Below are 17,249 nucleotides of genomic sequence, written 5' to 3' on the forward strand. Positions count from 1 at the left end.
GCCGCGAATGAATTTCCGAAAAACTAATTTGTATGGGTTTTTGAAAAAACACCCTCATTTGCATACAAACCATCTCTGGGTTTGCATTTAAACGTTGACTTGGTGAAATTTTCAACCCGGTACAGGGTAGCTGACTCGCAGGTGCAGGGTGGGTATTAAACCCGGTACAGGGTAGCTAACCCCACTCGCTGACCTTTAAATTGCATTCCTGCATTAACAAAGTAACGGAATTCCACCATTCCCCACTCCACTTCGGCACTAAATAAAATTGGCTATATACAAATAAAAGTGGGCTTATTACATGCAAAATAATGCATATAATTAACACCCCCTCTCTTTTGCTACTTAATCCAAAAATAAAGTCGGAAAAGAAAAGTACGTAAAATAAAACCCCCAAAACAAAAAAACAAAAGAAATTCCCCCTTGTGTCCCAACCCAACTCGAACCCCCGGTGCGAACCCCCTGGATGAATAAGCCCTTTGTACCAAACCCCCGATTGACTGAACCCCCGAATTGAAAAAGACCCCCAGAATTGTAACAACCCCCGGATTCGAACCCACGACCTACAGATTATAACCAACGGAACTTACTACTAAGCCAGGTAGCTAATCTGGCTGTTCGTTGTTGTGGATCCCAGAAAAGTTTAATATATAGGGTAGATTAAAAATCGCTAGGTCGCCCAAAACGCGAGCTAATTAAATTCGGATTCGACTTCGGGTATAAGGTCGGTATAAGTTGCTTAATAATCAACCTGAGCAGGGTAGGTTTGGGTAGATCGGTTGGTGTCGGGCTAACAAAAATCCAATAATTGCAAACAAAGGAGAAAAATGGTGGTAGTTAGCTAACGAACTAACTAGGTGCCCTACAATTCAATAGGTAAAAACTAAGTTTACAGGGGTTTTAACCCTATAAGCTCTAAAAAAACCTTGTGAATTGGAAGCGTTAGGGGCTTTGTAAGGCCGTCAGCGGGCATTTGTTTGGATTCCAGGTATTTTAGGGTCACTAATCCTTCTGTAACTAACTCCCTTACGTAGTGAAATTTTAATAACGTATGTTTAGTACGTTGGTGGTGCGTAGGGTTGTGTGCGTTAGCTATAGAGCCTGTATTATCTCCAAATATTGCAATAGGGCCTTTTACAGGTAGTCCAATCTCTGTAAATAGGCTTTTAAGCCACTGTGCTTCACGCAGGGCTTCCGCTAAGGCGTCGGTTTCGGCTTCTGGGGTGCTTAAAGCTATAGTACTAGCCTTTTTGCACTTCCACGTTATAGGGCCCCCAGATAGGGTATACAAATATCCGTAAGTGGATTTTGAATCTTCCCTAGCCCCGGCAAAATCGCTGTCACTAAAACCAAGTAATTTTAGGCCTTTAAAACCCCCAATCAAAGAGTTAGGTGGTAAATTAGCTTTAATTACCCTATTTCCGTAGCAGATTGCTAGGGATTTAGTACCTGCTAAGTAGCGAAGTAGGTTTTTAGCTGCCGTTAAGTGGATTGTAGTGGCTTTCGTTAAAAAACGAGATAACCATTGAACCGCAAAACCGATGTCCGGGCGCGTTAATAGCATTAAATACATTAGGGTGCCGATAATACGCTGTAACAATTTGATTTCTAGCGCATTTACGGGTTTGCCCCCACTATATTTTAGCACACCCGGCTGTAAGGGAACAGAAATAGGTTTGCAATCAGCTAATCCGAACGTTGCTAATGCTTCCTCTATATACTGACTTTGATGGAGCCAAAGCAGGCGGTTAGGCCTGTCCCTTATAATCTGAACGCCTAGAAAATAGGCTGCAGGGCCCCTGTCTTCCAATGCGTATATTTTGTTAAAACGGGCTTTTAAATCCTGAATATATTGCAATTTAGGACCTATTAGCAGGCAATCGTCAACAAAAGTAACAATGAAATGCTTGGATTTAGCATTATAAAAGACAGCTGGATCAGAGATTAGCGGCTTAAAACCTTCTGTAAAAAGTAGGCTTTTTAGCTTTGTTTGCCATTCTCTTGGGCCCTGTTTCAGACCGTATAGCGCCTTTTCCAACAGTATAACTTGCATTTCCTTTGGATTATAGCCCATTTGCACTAAAATTTTAGCGGTAGTAGGGCTGCAAGATCTAGCCCAATCGCTAAAACCCTCTGGAATTTGCAAATAAATATCTACGTCGGTAAGGTCACTATTTAAAAACGCACCGATAAAATCGATTTGTTCTATTTCCCAATTTTGTGCATTAGCTATAGCCAATAATATACGCCAGGTGGGCGGTATACTAGTGCTAGCAAAAGTCTCGATATAATCTAGGCCTTCGACCTGTAAAAACCCCCTAACAACAAGCCTGGCTTTATACTTTATAGGCTTATTATTTTCATCCTTTTTTAATTTAAACACCGGCCGGGTAGAGATTAGTCTACGGCCTGTATGCATTTTAATTTTAGGGATAAAACGGAAGGTTTTTGCAGTAACGATCTGGTCGAATTCAGACGCTAAAGCTGCTAACCATTTAGCACTTTCAGGGCTTTTTAGGGCCTGTTGGTAGCTATTTGGTTCGCCGTCTTTAGTGGGCTTTTTCTTTGTTTTCTTTTGGGTTTGATAACAAAGATAATGCACGTAATCGATATCCATAGGATCTGGGTTTTCGAACTGCGAATTTAACTCCATATTCTGTATTTTAGGTGCCGAAAACACCGGAACTTCCGTTATTTTAGGTGCTGAATTAGGCACCGCTACCGTTATAAGCTCTGGGGGGCGAACAGTAGACTGTACAGGCCAGGGAGGAACTGTAATTGCGGGAGGTAGGGGATTATTATCCACTGGATCCAAAGTTTTGGCGCTGTAGATTTCGTCTTCAGGTTCAGAATTAGAATCCCCCTCTAAATCTGGATTTTCCCCCTCTGAAATCTGTAGCGTTTCCCCTGGAATAGCCAAATTTTCAGCGGGTATACCCTCTAAAATTTTTACGGTAGAGGTTTTATATACGGCCCGTCTGGCGGGGGCGTAAACCAACGCTGTAGAATTGGATAAATGGGCTAAAAGCCTTACTGTTTCCGTTCGGGGAGCCAATTTGTTGGATTTTTGGCGTTTTTCCAGCGGTATAATAGCCTGGCATACGGTACCAATAACCCGATAATGGCCTAAATTAGGCCTGTGTGGTAATCCAGGTTGAAATTCGGAATAAAATTCCTCGTAGGGTGTTAACTCCCTGTTAGTTACCGCTGTACGGTTAACTAAATCAACCACGGCTGACAGTAAATAACACCATAAATATAGTGGTAGACCTGCCGCTAAAATGGTAGACCTTAGCCTATCCAAAATAACCCTAACGGACCGTTCCGTTAGCCCGTTTTGGCCATGGTTGTAGGGGTTGGAGGTGCTAAAATTAACACCTTTACTTGCAAACCAATCTTGAAGCTCTGTATTTACCTCGTGCCCCCCATCAAAATGAAATTTAGTGGGGTAGCGCCCGTACGTAGCTTTTAAAACCTTAAAAAAGCCTTTAATAGCCACTAAAACCGTAGGTCCGGCTTTATTCCGTAGTGAGATCGACCACCGAAAACGTGATTTTCGATCCACTAATAACAAAAATACGGGTTTTTTATTGTGAGGGTTAGGTTTAAGGGTTACTGTATCACCCTCTATGGAATCGAGGATATTAGGGGGTGTAGGGAGTGCCCCTTTATTTGTACGCCTAACAGAGGTGGCTTTAATGCAAGTAATGCAGGTAATAGCCCTAATTTTGTCGAAATTAGGTAGACCGTCTGCGTTTTTAGCGGTCTTTTTAAGCAATAACAACCCTATATGCCCTAAGCGCCTGTGCCATAACAGGGCTTTTTGGGCCTGGATTTCGTCACAATCGCCTGTAATTCCGTCTCCTTCAGCTGTTACCCAACCATCGGTAGTTCGATTTAGGCTTAAAGGGAGGTAATTTACAGGGGCCTGCACTAATTCCGGTACTAAAGGAGGTTCTAACAACGGATTTCTTGTGTGGGAAACCCCCTCTTTTTCGGTATTAGCCCCTTTTGTATTAGGCTGCTTAAAAGGGTCATCTAGCGGCTTACCGGGCCTACGGGGCCCAATCTCACGTGGATTTTCAGGGGTTTTTGCACTAAATTTCTGCATTACAGGTAAATCTACGGTTATATCCTTATTTTGTTTGGGATTTAACACTTCCGTTACCGTATTTTCTCCCGGTTCCGAATCGGTGTAGATTTTATAGTCGTCTTGGTCTTCAGGGACTATATTATTTAGTTTTACCTCCAACGGGGCTGCGTAGCCCTTTGTAACCCCCTGTAAGGTTAGGCTAGAGGCGGTGCTATATTCACCAATTACACAGGCGTAATTCGAAACCGTAGATGTAGTATTTCGAATAAGGATATCGCACCCTTTTACCTCCAAACAGAACGAATTTTTGGCGGTATTTAGGCGTCCCCACGCCTTGCGATCCCGATCGTACAGGGTATTTTTTAATAATACGCCCCCTGTATTGTAGTGTATTAGCCCACTAACGATATTTATTCCAAACGAGGGGATATATAGCACGTTATTTAACGTAACCTCTCTAAATTCGTCAATTTTGGAGCCATACCGGACCTGTATTTTAACAGTTCCAGTGCCAATAGGCCTAACAGGGCCACCTCCGGTACCGATTTCGACTGTTGAGCCGGGGGTATAATCGGTAAAAAATTGCTTATTTGCAAAGATATGGTGCGTGCTACCTGTATCGTACAGGACCGGGTAGCCTAGCCGTCGGGGCTTAGGGTCCCTATTTACGCCGCTTCCAGGCTTCGTCTTAGCCTTAGAATTAGTTGCTAATACCTGTGGTTTTAGCGTTTTACCGGTATAATCGGGTTCCGAATCCGATTCCGAACATAATTCTATAACCCCGCTAATAGCGGAATTAACCTCCTGTTGCAGTGCCCGGTACGGTAAATTACCGCCCGAATCGCCTGCCTGTTCCAGGGCGTTATACGCTGCGCAAACGCTAACGTCACCTGGAATCGAGCCCGTAAATAACTCGAAATCCATTGAAATCATGGAAGTTCCAGCGTTCGATTCGCTGGAATTGGAGGATTTATTATCTTTTGCAATAGCCGAATCCGAATTAGGGGTTGATTTGCCCTTTTTTCGTGATTTGGAGGTGCCGTCCTGCCCATTATTTTCCTTTTTAGCGTCCTTTTTAGCGCCTTTTTTCCCTGATTTTCGACCTTCAGCCCTGTAATTAGTGGCTTTGGCAGTTGTAGAGCCTGAAATCGAATTTTCGGATATAAGGTCCGCCATAAGGTATTGCAAATTTAATCGATCCGAATTTTGGCCTATAGCCTGCAGGGCCCGTTGGGTACTGCGTTGGCGTTCGGTCCAGGTAGGGAACGTCCCCTCCAGGGCCCGTAGGTATTGATTTCGTACATCGATAGGGCTAATTTGCACGTTGGCATTCGCTAATCTAGCTACCAGGGAATTAAAACGGCTGTTAAATTCTGGTATTGACCCTCTAAATTTCGAAAAATTTAGGGCGTGAAATTCCCGATATAGCGAGTCTCTGCTAATCTCGGGTGCAACGGAATAGCTATCTTCCAGGGTCTTATAGGCCGTTACAGGGCTGGAATGCCATGCAATGGATTCTAAAGGTTCCTTGGTTAGGCTGTCTTTAATAAGCAATAATAGGACTGATTGCTCATGTTCCGGTAGGCTATAGCCAATTTCAGGGTTGGAAATAAATTCCGCAGCTTTTATAGCCCTGAATTGTACTATAAGTGCCTGTTTCCACAGGTCGTAATTGCTAGCCCCTACTAATTTGCAATTTTCGGGGAAGGAAAATACCCGTTTTGATAGTTCTTTACCTATCCCGTCACCTAGAATTAGGTTACCGGGTGGATTAGGTGGTGCGGTAGCGGTATTAGCGCTAAAAATCTGTGGGTTGGCCTCCAGATTACCGCTATTGGGGGTATTAATACCCGCAATACCACTAAAACTAGTGGGTTCACCATTTTTCAGCGTCAACAGAGATGTTAACTGTTGAATTGTGTGCTGAAGTTGATCCAATTGCGTAGTTAACGCTTTTAATTGCAGGTCTTGCGCCTGTAATTTAGCGGTTAGAACTTCATTCGGGCTGGATTCAGGGCCCCTATCCGGTGGAATTGGGCCTGGGAGGCCCGACATAGGGCTGTCTTCCATTGTAGGGTGGCCTGAATTATAGTTAAAAACTAACCTAGTCGCCTAAGGGTAAATACCCCAATCTAGGATTTTCTATAGCCGTTTGCCTTCTAACGGTTACAGGCCTATACTTGCCAAATATAGGGCTTATTGCTATTTTCAATGATCGAGTCCACTGAAAATACAGGGTTGGAATCCCTAAATCCACAATTAATGGGTGCCCTGGTATTATTTGTACCGATCCAGGTGCACTAGCGATCGAAAGTTCAATTCGCTAGGTGGGTGCAGGGTAACCTGCAGGGTAATTTGCAGCGTTCGGTTAGTGGATCACTGGGCTATTAGCGGGCGAATACAGGGGTTTTGGCCCTGACTCGTTAGCGCAAACCCTAATTAACGCACTAAAAATTTGAACCAATCGCAATAGCGATGCACAACCCATAAAAACCACACCAAAAATTTTGGGATTTGCAATCGAGCGAGCGCTGCAGTGCCTGAAAATTGGGCCTGAGTCAAACGCTAATATAGCGACCCCTCACTGTAATTACAGGGGGGATAGGTGCTAACGTAGCACCTATAACCAACAATTTGCACAAAAACAGCAATATCTTCGTCAATATACGTGCTGCGGATATGCGACAATAACCAAATTAAAGCCTGAAAACAGGGCTTTCCAATAATGCAAAGTGCGCTTTAGTGCACTAGCTAGAACCTTTCCGGGCTCATAACCTGTTAATAACAATGGTGCTAACAGGGGATATAGGGGTAAACCCTAGGTGCGGCGTGGTAAATAACCAGTGCTAAAAGCGCTGAATAATAGGTAGAAATGCACTATAATTTTGGTACTGATAAATAATTGGTTGGGGGAGATTTTGCTTTATTTCCCTTACATACTCTCCGACATCGAAGTGGGGGTCCGCACGCCAGAAAAGGTTCCGGTGCCGCGAATGAATTTCCGAAAAACTAATTTGTATGGGTTTTTGAAAAAACACCCTCATTTGCATACAAACCATCTCTGGGTTTGCATTTAAACGTTGACTTGGTGAAATTTTCAACCCGGTACAGGGTAGCTGACTCGCAGGTGCAGGGTGGGTATTAAACCCGGTACAGGGTAGCTAACCCCACTCGCTGACCTTTAAATTGCATTCCTGCATTAACAAAGTAACGGAATTCCACCATTCCCCACTCCACTTCGGCACTAAATAAAATTGGCTATATACAAATAAAAGTGGGCTTATTACATGCAAAATAATGCATATAATTAACAAGCTCTATTTCCTAGCAATCTATCTGTTGGAATAGAGAGGATTGCGTTCAATTCATCAATTCAATCGATGACTCACGTGCGGTGCCCCACAGGACCCGCACGTGACTCATCCAGTCCTCGACCACGGGTATAAGAGGGAAAAGACGATTAGAAGCTCGAACGTAGACAGAATAATTAGTTGTTAGACAAGAATATACTACCTTTTTACCCATAGCAACGTTTTGTTGATCGATCGATCTACGAAACGCCTATCAGCATTATTAAATAAATAGGGATATTTGGTGTATTTAATTTGGCTCGTGTTTTAGTTTGACTGGGGCTTAAGAAACCTTCCTTTGTACCAAATTTTCAACTAACTGTATTTATTAGTCAGCTGCCTCGCGAGCTCTAAGTACCTAGTTCTTCGGAAGCTGCGTCGTTATGTCGATGCCACTAAATCCGGTCACAGACACCAGGTTCTCGACTTTGTCTATATTCCTGTAACAGGGTTTGGGTTCAACGTTTGAGTTATAAAGGGCCAAACTAACGAGCACTCACCTCCGGTCAACGGGCGCCTACTTATATCCACTCCGTCCCCACCCAGTAATAATATCGCAGAAACACGTTTTGGGACTTGTGCCCGGCCAAACGCTACCCGAACTTGTCCCACCCTGCGTTGGATCTGTGCGGGTTACATGAGGTTGTTCCCAGTTTGCAAACGTATACTATGTAAAGCACCACGCACCATGCACCATTTTTGTATATTTAATCCAATTACGTAACCGCTATTTTGCTGTTTTCTTGTATGGCACCCTTGTTTGTCACCACACCTCGTGTTTGACGTGGCCCAAAACTGCACCCAAAAGAAAATACCCAGTGCAAATTATCGCTATGTGGACCTGCCAGTGGAGATTAATAAGTGCTCAATAGCCGCAGGTGAGTGCTCGTAAGTGCAGCCCTATTTATATAGGTGGTCAATGCCCCCATAATAGCTTTCGACATTACATAGTATCGAGGTGAAGAATTTGACCATGTCGTTCCGCTTCTATATATTGATTTTGCATGACTTGAGTACTAGGGGCCCACCTCTAATATCTACCTACTTATAAGAAACCGAGTAATTTCAACTTTTCACTCGAGTATTTACGCGTTTGGTGATATCTTAGCCGAAGGGAGATATCAAGACAGGAATAAATGTCTTGCTCATACAATGGACGCAGACTGTTGGGTGAGTTGAGGCCTTCAAATCAAACCACAATCGTCTGAAGGCTGACCCCTGTTTTGGAACATCGCGCCACAAACTTCATGATAAATCGTCAGAATGACCAGGAAGCGTGTGATTATGCAAGAGGCCATCCACACACGTTGAGAGCATACATTTAATGATATTAAGCTAAATTTTGAAAACAACCAACTTTCCCATCAGACCCAGCCGTCTCGAAATGTCCTTGATAAGTTCAGCTTGACTGCCTAACTTCTCAGCCAGTTCATCACGCTCCGATCAAACCGATCATAAGCAATCTCATTACGGATGTGACGCACGGCTCTTGTAGTGGGATCAGAATCGCTAAGCCTTGATTCTGAGCAAGCTTGTAGTAAGAACACGGCAATATAACCCGCGCAGGCAATGAGGAAGGTTCCGACAGTTAGTTCGCGAGGAACCAAGTTTCCCTTTAAGCCTGTGAAAACGAGGTGTCATTAGCCTTGCGCAATTTCAGTAGTTGCGATTCAACTTGTTTGGTTCTTGGTCAAAAAAGATTGGAGTGCATTGTGACGTAGATTGAAACTACGAAAGTTGATTGGGTGTCACTATATTCAGATTACTTGCCATCATTTCTCACCGCGAGCGCCTTTGATTCAGGTTTGGCACTCGGATCATATCTGCAGGTATATGTCTTCTTGGCACAAGCCGGAGATTGAATGTTGGGTTCTTGGTGCGAATTGGGTTGCGATGTGAGCTCACAGGTGTAAGGAACGTTGCCGGGTTTGCAGACGAAACCAGGGTCATTGTTGATGTTGGCGCCAAGGGCTGTGCCCATGGCCACGTGGGCAAAAATGGAGATCACAAGGGCAAATGAAAATTGCATCATGGAGAGTTGCAAAAGTTAACAAAAAGAGGAGAAAATGGACTTGATGCTATTATGGTACGTGATAAAAAAAAAGAAGAAAAAAAAAAAAAAAACTGAATGAACCCTTGTGTAATTTCTCAATCATAATAACAGTACCAGGAGATATAACAACGAATTCCTTGCAGAGCGCCACGGCACCTCCGAAGAATTTGTACGTGTAATGCAAAAGTGCACCAGCCACGACCCATTAATTCCGGGCCCTCGGAATCAGCGACCGATAAAGCTTGTTTATGACTTCTATTCTGGGGGGAAGTATGACAGGCAGTCCTTGCATAAAGCCACTAAAGCCACGTCAAGCCGAGAACGCGCGTCGTGCGCAGCCTTATGAAGAAATATTCTAAGCTGCAGTCAGATAATGTCACGACTCAAGTTATGGTGGGGAACAGAGAATGCCAAACAAACACTGTTCCCTGGCAACGTATCACATAGAATTGATGGGAAAATGAAAGAAAATCCTGTGCTCATATATTTTGGCTCGTGCTCCAGTTCGCTATTACCCAAGTAGGCACCTATGATCTCCCGTCCGCCCTATGTGCCCTACCTGACATGTCAATGCTAGCCCTGCGAGCATCATTGTCAAGCAGCCTAGTCTTGGAAAAATAATGCGTATGACGTCGACAAACGAGCTATTGCTCGGGGCGTAGCGTCAAGAAAAAGAGACTACCTCAGGTAAGGTATGGACATAAGACAAGCTTCCCAAAAAGGGCCGAAGGGAAAGGCGCTACAAAACAGAAATTGTTAAGAAAAAAAAAAAAACATCCTTCAAGGACGACAAGCTGCTTTTAAAAATTGGGGATCGATGATTGAGGAGCTGCGGATTAGGCGGTAAGTCAGGCAGGACCTCCTTACCTTACCTACCAGCTTGGAGCGCCCGTGCCGCGAGTCGGCGCGCCATACGCGGTAGCAATCATGGCAGAACCCAAGCTAGACATTTTATGGTCAGTACTTTTACCTAGCTCAGTAGCAGTTTTACACAGGGCAATTCGTTTGTCAAAACAATGTCATCATACCACGTGCATCGGGGTTGTCTAACCGCGGCACTACCCAACTAGGTTTTGCCTTTTCTCCCGAGATCCATTGCATTTTCTTTTGGTGTGTTGCAACATCGTCATCTCGCATCCAACTCCTTCATCGGGCGCTACACGCATCTTCAAACAATCCTATATAATTTTTGGCAGGCAGGGGCCTCACCTGTCAGCCATTGATTAGCCATTTCCTGCAGAGGGAATTAAAATCGCTCAACCATCGGTAGCCGCGCCGGTTGCAACCCCAATTTAGCAGTTTTTCTTCTTGGGTGGGCGTGCACCCCGTCGGTTAACCGCAATTAGTAGGTAAAATGACCATCAAACAAAGGTGTTTTTTCTCGTACGCGACATAAGCAGCAGGATTTCAATTGGATCCTACGCACGGGTCCTGCTTCGAGTGAAGCGTAATCAATACCACCCAGGTGGGCAATGTGGTGGTGGGCAAAACAAGTTCACCCGCCACAAAATCTGCCAAATGGTCAGCACTTTACCGATAAAGGAAAATGCAAGTCAAGTACCTTAATTATGAGCGATTTTAAACACCACCAAAAATCGATTAGCAACCCCGTGGGTTGCCTCCCAGCTACCCTGTTAGATGCCGCTGAGCCCATTGGATGAACCATCATCGCATCGAATCTGAGGAGCAAGGTCTAGGCTCCCCGTCTGTTTCTCAAAAGCTTAACTCTGCATAGACCCGATATCCACATGGCAGTTTGCTTAAGAGGCAAACAAGCTTTCTCGTTCGCTCGCTTCTCCCGCTTGGCATCGATTGATATTCGTGTTACTTTAATTTAGCACTTAGACCAACCATGCCAGACGAGGAGAAAGCGGCCGAAGAGCTGTCAAAGCCTGGCGTCGACGCCGACTTGCACATCACATTCCACGGCGTCGATGCTGATGATGAACGCCAGAGACGTGGGCCGGGAGTTGGGCGCTCGACTAGTCGCGCATCGAGTCGCAGCTCGCGCCGTCGCCTGCCCCAGACTTCACCGTACGCCGGCATTCCCATCCAGTATCGCACGCTCTCCATCCACGAGGTATGTTTTTTTTTTTTTTTTTTTTTGGTTGTTTGCTCGAAATTGGTGCATATTTGCAAGTGATGGCCAAGGAAGGCAGGCAAAGCTGACAAAAGCCGTCCGACTGATTTCTAGTCCGAATCACGTCGCGTCGAGGCAGCAGCAGCAGAAGTTGGAGGCGACAAGTCCGAAAAGGGAATCAGCAAGCAGGACCAGGACTACTTTGCCGCCTTGAACTATCACCAGCTCAGCACCGAGACCATCTGCCAACAGCTCAACGTTTCTCAAGATGCCGGACTGTCGTCGACGGCGGCAAAGACGCGGATTGAACGCGACGGACCCAACGTGATGCCGCACCCAAAAACAAACTACTTCAAAAAGATCCTCATGTATCTTTTTGGCGGCTTCTGCTCCGTGCTCTGGGTCGGCGTCATCGTCTTCTTCATCTGCTGGCAGCCGCTTAGCGATCCGCCCAGCCCCACGAACCTCGCGCTGGCCATCCTGATCCTCATCGTCATCTTCCTGCAGGCCGGCTTCTCTGCGTTTCAAGACTGGTCAACCTCCAACACCATGAAGAGCATCCAGAACCTTCTCCCCTCGGAAACCTTGGTGATCCGCGACGGACAGGAGATGCGCCTGCCGGCCAGCGAGCTCGTCGCGGGAGACGTGGTCCGCATCTCGATGGGCAACAAGGTCCCCGCCGACATGCGGCTGGTCAGCACGTCGGGCGACATTCGTTTCGACCGGGCCATGCTGACGGGCGAGTCGGACGAGGTCGAGGGTGCCGTGGACGCGACGGACGAGAACTTTCTCGAGACGCGCAACATTGCGCTCATGGGCACGCTGGTGGTCAACGGCAGCGGCACCGGCGTCGTGGTGCTGACGGGCACCCGCTCCGTCATGGGGCGCATCGCGCAGGCCATGTCCAACGTATCCGAGAAGGAGACGCTCATCCAGAGGGAGATTGTGCGATTCGTCAAGATCATCGTCTGCTTCACCATCGCTCTGGCTTCGCTGATCGCCATCGCCTGGGGCGCGTGGCTGCGCAAGGACCACCCGGGCTTCATGTCTGTGGTGGCCATGCTCAACAACGTCATGGGTTGTGTGGTTGCCTTCATCCCCGAGGGAATGCCCATCGCCGTCAGTCTGACCCTCATGATTGTGGCCAGGAGGATGAAGGCTAGCAACATCTTGCCCAAGGGACTGGCCACGGTTGAGACCTTGGGCTGTGTGAATGTGGTCTGCTCAGACAAGACAGGCACCCTCACGCAGAACAAGATGACTGTCTCGTCTGTGGCCTTTGTCGATAGTGAATCTGTCCCTGACGACATCTTTGAATCCAACCAAGAAGAACGGCCCATGGCCCACGCTCTCAAGCTTCATGAAGCTGCGGTACTCTGCAACGATGCAACGTTTGAGCCCACGACCACACATCTACCCGTTGACGAGCGTGCAGTCCGAGGCAATGCTACGGACGCCGCCGTCCTCCGATTCGCCGCGCAGGGTGAGCGCGTCAGCCCGGTGCGCCCAAGGAAGCCCGACTTCAAGGTGCCCTTCAACTCAAAGAACAAATGGATGCTCACCATGTTCGGCGACGGCAAATCGACCCCCGGTCAACAATACACCGTGTTCGTCAAGGGAGCGCCCGACGTGCTGCTCCCCCACTGCACAAACTACTGGTCTGCCCAGGGCGGCGAGGTACGTCCTCTAGACGGCGAAGCGCGCGCCACGCTCAAAGGGTTCCAGGACAAGATGTCGCGCCGAGCAGAGCGTGTCATCCTCCTGTGCGAGACCACCTTCACGCCCAAGAACACCCCCGGCACCAACGCATTCAGCGACGAGGTCGCCTCGGAGGCCATCAAGACCGGCCTCACCGTCATCGCCCTGCTGGGCATCATCGACCCGCCGCGGCCCGAGACGGCACACACCATCTCGGAGTGCCGTCGCGCCGGCATCAGGTTCTTCATGGTCACGGGAGACTATGGCCTGACCGCCTCGGCCATCGCGAGGAACATTGGACTCTTCCGCGGCAGCGGCGAGCCCGATACCGTCAGGAAGGTGCAGTCGCGGGCTACTCCGTCGGCAGACGAGATGCGGCAGATGCGCAGGCAGGACGAGGGCGGCAACGGCGAGGTACGCAGCCTGCTGGTCGAGGGCCCCGAGATCGCGACGCTGTCCACCGACGACTGGGACGTTGTGTGCGAGTACCAGGACGTCGTGTTTGCGCGCACCACCCCCGAACAAAAGCTCCGCATCGTCACGGAGCTGCAGGCCCGCCACAACGTCGTGGCCGTTACGGGCGACGGGGTCAACGACGCGCCGGCCATGCGCAAGGCGGACGTGGGGGTTGCCGTCATATCCGGCAGCGACGTGGCCATCGAGGCGGCGGACCTCGTCCTCATGGACAAGTTCGACTCCATCATCGACGCCATCCGGCTGGGTCGGCTCGTGTTCCAGAACCTACAAAAGGTCATCTCGTACCTCCTCCCCGCCGGTTCATACTCTGAGATTGCACCCGTCATCCTCAACGTCTTCTTTGGCACTCCACTCCCGCTGTCCGCCTTCCTCATGATCATAATCTGCGTCTTCACCGACCTGTTCCTCTGCCTGTCTCTGATCATGGAGAAGGCAGAGTTCGACCTGCTGGCCATCCCGCCGCGGGACCACCGGCGCGACCACCTCATCAACGCGCGCATCTACGGCCAGGCCTACCTCTTCACCGGCACCATGGAGACCACCATCGCGCACTCCATGTTCTTCCTCTACATGTGGCGGTACGCCGGCATGCCCGTGCACGAGCTCTTCTTCCTGTACGAGGGGTTCGGCGAGGGCTACCGGGGCTACACGCAGGACCAGCTCAACGGCTTCGTGGCCACGGGCCAGAGCGTCTACTTTGTCACGCTCGTCATGCTGCAGTGGGGCAACATCCTGGCCGTGCGCAACCGCCGCATGTCCATCGTCCAGGCCGACCCCTTCACCAAGCAGCGCAGGAACCCCTGGCTGCCGCTGAGCATGGTGCTGAGCCTGGCCATCGCCGTGTTTGTGACGCAGACCCCCGGCATACAGAACCTGTTCCAGACGGCCACCGTGCCCATAGAGTTTTGGTTCATACCCATCCCGCTGGCCCTGGCCATCCTCCTGGCGGACGAGGGGAGGAAGCTTCTGGTGCGGCTGTTCCCCAAGGGGCCGATCGCCCGCGTGGCTTGGTGAGCATATGGTTAGGTGACTTTTCATAATGGCCTAATGTACGCATGAGGATGAGAAACTTAGCCCGGGAAAATGCCAAGCCCGCCGTTGGAGCCCAGGGAACCAAGCTTTTTACTTTGTAGCAGGCCAGCCACCGTTGGGAATCCGTCCGTAGCTCTGAAATAGCTCTAGCCACAGTCCCTTCCCATAATATGATAATGAAAAAAAAAGAAATATACATGGAGATTTTCGCCTCAGCTGGTATGTTAGAAGTGACCTTCCAAATCTGTTGGCCCGTTTGCTTTTACTTCCACGGCGGCGGCTGGGAGAAATTGCTTGGGGCGGTAATCATGTGCGGGAAGCTGGACGTCCTGCGGGACGAAAGGTTGCGTTTGGTGATAGGTTAACAAAAACAGGCGTTAAAGCGAATATGCATGTTTTAAAGAGCCAGCCATATACGTTCCTGACTATGGATGGCGTGTTAGAGGATTGGACGAGGGCGATTATATATTTCTATAATATATTAAAGAAATCTTAAACAGTTAACTTGGTAGTTAACTGAATGGGTCTCTTTATATATGTGAAATAAATAATGGGTGAAAAAAACAATACGGTACAAAGCATTTAATCAACTACAGTATCTATGTTCCCACGGTTTTAAATATTATAACGTGGTTCATCAGGACCCCGGACATATCAGGACCCCGGACACTTTTCCTGCACAATACTACTTCCAATTTCAATTGCAACGCCAGCGTTGTTCAATTTACCTCAATGCAATCGGATATATGTACATCAGACATTTCTGCATCCTCCTGACAGGTGCGTGCATTATGTCCAGGTTTACCGCAGTTGCCGCAACGTCGTTTAGTCGCCGGCTGCGCACTACTCCCCTCCCCATTTTCATCTTTCTTTTCGTATATTAGACCATCGGCACCATTTGATTGAAGCAAATTCTGACCCTCTTGTATGGTAAATGACCCTCCTTCGCGGATACGTGTTTTTTGAGCCCTGCGCCGCTTGCTAAGCGCTTCGTTGGCCTTCCGAAGGCTGTGGTTCTCCGCTTCCAAAAGTGTGGTTCGATGAGCAATCGACTCCAACCCTTTTGCTAGCTGCTTTACAGCATTAAAAATAGGCGTTGGCGAGCTTCCCTGATGACAGTTGATTCGACTTTTAACAAGGGTAGATTGATTAACGGCTTCTGTCGGGTTGTGCGGTGTTTGAGAGACCCAGGTTTCGGTGCTGGAAAAATCAAGCTCTTTAGGTGACGGCGTCCGTAGCCTAACATCCAGCTTAGATATGACCATTTCCGGGCTATGGGGGATAATTCCCGCCCCTCGAAAACCCCCGGCCATATTTTCTTTTGTCATTGACTTTTTGTAAGCCGCTGCAAAAGCCAAAAAGAAGTCGACTTTGCTGATGTTAGTGATGTGGGCCCGGATAAAGTCGTTAATTTTTTGACCGTACGCCCGCTTAAGGACGTTAAACACTCCGACATCAAGTGGCTGGGTTAAATGAGATGAATGAGCAGGCAGGTAAAGTGGAATAATATTGTGATCTTTGCAATAGCCCTCGAATTCAGGGGATCGATGACTGCCGTGCCCATCGAGCACTAACATCCGATATACGCCTTTTGTCCGCGATTTTGTATGGTTGTCGAAATGCTGAACCCAGTCGAGGCCAGTCTCGTTGTCGGTCCATCCATTAACGGTGGGTTTGAGGCGCCACGTGTCCGGAAGACCGCCTTCTGTATACCAATTGGACAAATGGTAAAAGCCTTTGACGATGATATACGGGGGTATATCGTAACCGTCGCCACTGATGCAACAAATTGCAGTCGCCCATTCTCGATTGCCAGGCTGTACTTTTTTCCTTCTTCCGCGTCTTTCGGACCCAGTTACGACCATTCCAGCGCAAATCTGGCCCATCATAAAGCCGGTTTCGTCGAAGTTGTACATGTCGCAGTCTTGGATGCCATATTTGGCCCTCATATTGGCCACCAATTGAAACCACGCGTTTAACGCGTCAGGATCTTCGCAAAGAGCTCTTTGGAAATCGTAAGCGCGAGAAAAACGCGTTTTTAATTCTGTGCGTCGTTGTACGAAGCGATAAGCCCATTGCTTGCCGACCGGTCGCGCGTCCCGCGCAGCGAGAAGATGATCGGCCATTGCGGCCACATCAGCGATCTGGGCTGGAAACCCTCGGGAATCCAGGTCCAGTATATACTGGACAATTACTTCCTCTTCCCTTTCCGTTAGCTTTTGGTTGCCTGGCCGACGATTGGCCAAAGAAGCGATGCCGTTTATTCTGTCGTGTAGTGTCGATTTTGGGACATTATATATTAATGCAACCTTTCGTATGCTTTTCTTTTTGCTTGATCGGAGCTCATTTAGAGCAAGAATGATTCGCGCTTCGCAATTTGATGATTCCATTACTGTTGGGGGAAAGAACACGTGTGGAAAATAAAGGATGAAACTGGGTTGAAAAATGTCCGGGGTCCTGATATGT

At 48.0% G+C, this 17,249-nt stretch overlaps 3 protein-coding genes across 3 annotated transcripts; 1 reads left to right on the forward strand and 2 right to left on the reverse strand.

The window, feature by feature from the left end:
• Positions 1-6,911: 6,911 nt before the first annotated feature.
• Positions 6,912-7,374, reverse strand: MGG_17243 (uncharacterized protein; the record flags this gene model as incomplete). The annotated part of the gene is made up of 3 exons (XM_003717427.1): positions 6,912-6,970; positions 7,034-7,102; positions 7,260-7,374. Coding segments are annotated over 3 exons (243 nt in total), but the record flags the coding sequence as incomplete, so codon positions are not given.
• Positions 7,375-8,734: 1,360 nt separating this feature from the next.
• On the reverse strand, positions 8,735-9,472 carry MGG_13604 (uncharacterized protein; the record flags this gene model as incomplete). Its single annotated transcript, XM_003717428.1, has 2 exons — positions 8,735-9,064; positions 9,349-9,472. The coding sequence occupies 2 exons, from the start codon at positions 9,470-9,472 to the stop codon at positions 8,856-8,858; spliced, it is 333 nt and encodes a 110-aa protein (XP_003717476.1). The 3' UTR covers positions 8,735-8,855.
• Positions 9,473-11,231: 1,759 nt separating this feature from the next.
• MGG_10027 (calcium-transporting ATPase 1) lies at positions 11,232-15,017 on the forward strand. Its single transcript, XM_003717429.1, has 2 exons — positions 11,232-11,576; positions 11,691-15,017. Exons 1-2 carry the CDS (start codon positions 11,349-11,351, stop codon positions 14,763-14,765), a joined length of 3,303 nt encoding a protein of 1,100 aa, XP_003717477.1. The 5' UTR covers positions 11,232-11,348; the 3' UTR covers positions 14,766-15,017.
• Positions 15,018-17,249: the final 2,232 nt, after the last annotated feature.

This window comes from Pyricularia oryzae, chromosome 4 (genome assembly GCF_000002495.2).
Source record: "Pyricularia oryzae 70-15 chromosome 4, whole genome shotgun sequence".
Lineage (NCBI taxonomy): Eukaryota > Fungi > Ascomycota > Sordariomycetes > Magnaporthales > Pyriculariaceae > Pyricularia > Pyricularia oryzae.

Excerpts from the sequence above, each read along its gene's own strand:
- MGG_10027 (XM_003717429.1), top strand. The coding sequence starts at position 11,349 with ATGCCAGACGAGGAGAAAGCGGCCGAAGAGCTGTCAAAGCCTGGCGTC. Across the intron at positions 11,577-11,690 it reads GCACGCTCTCCATCCACGAG|TCCGAATCACGTCGCGTCGA; the intron begins GTATGTTTTTTT and ends ACTGATTTCTAG.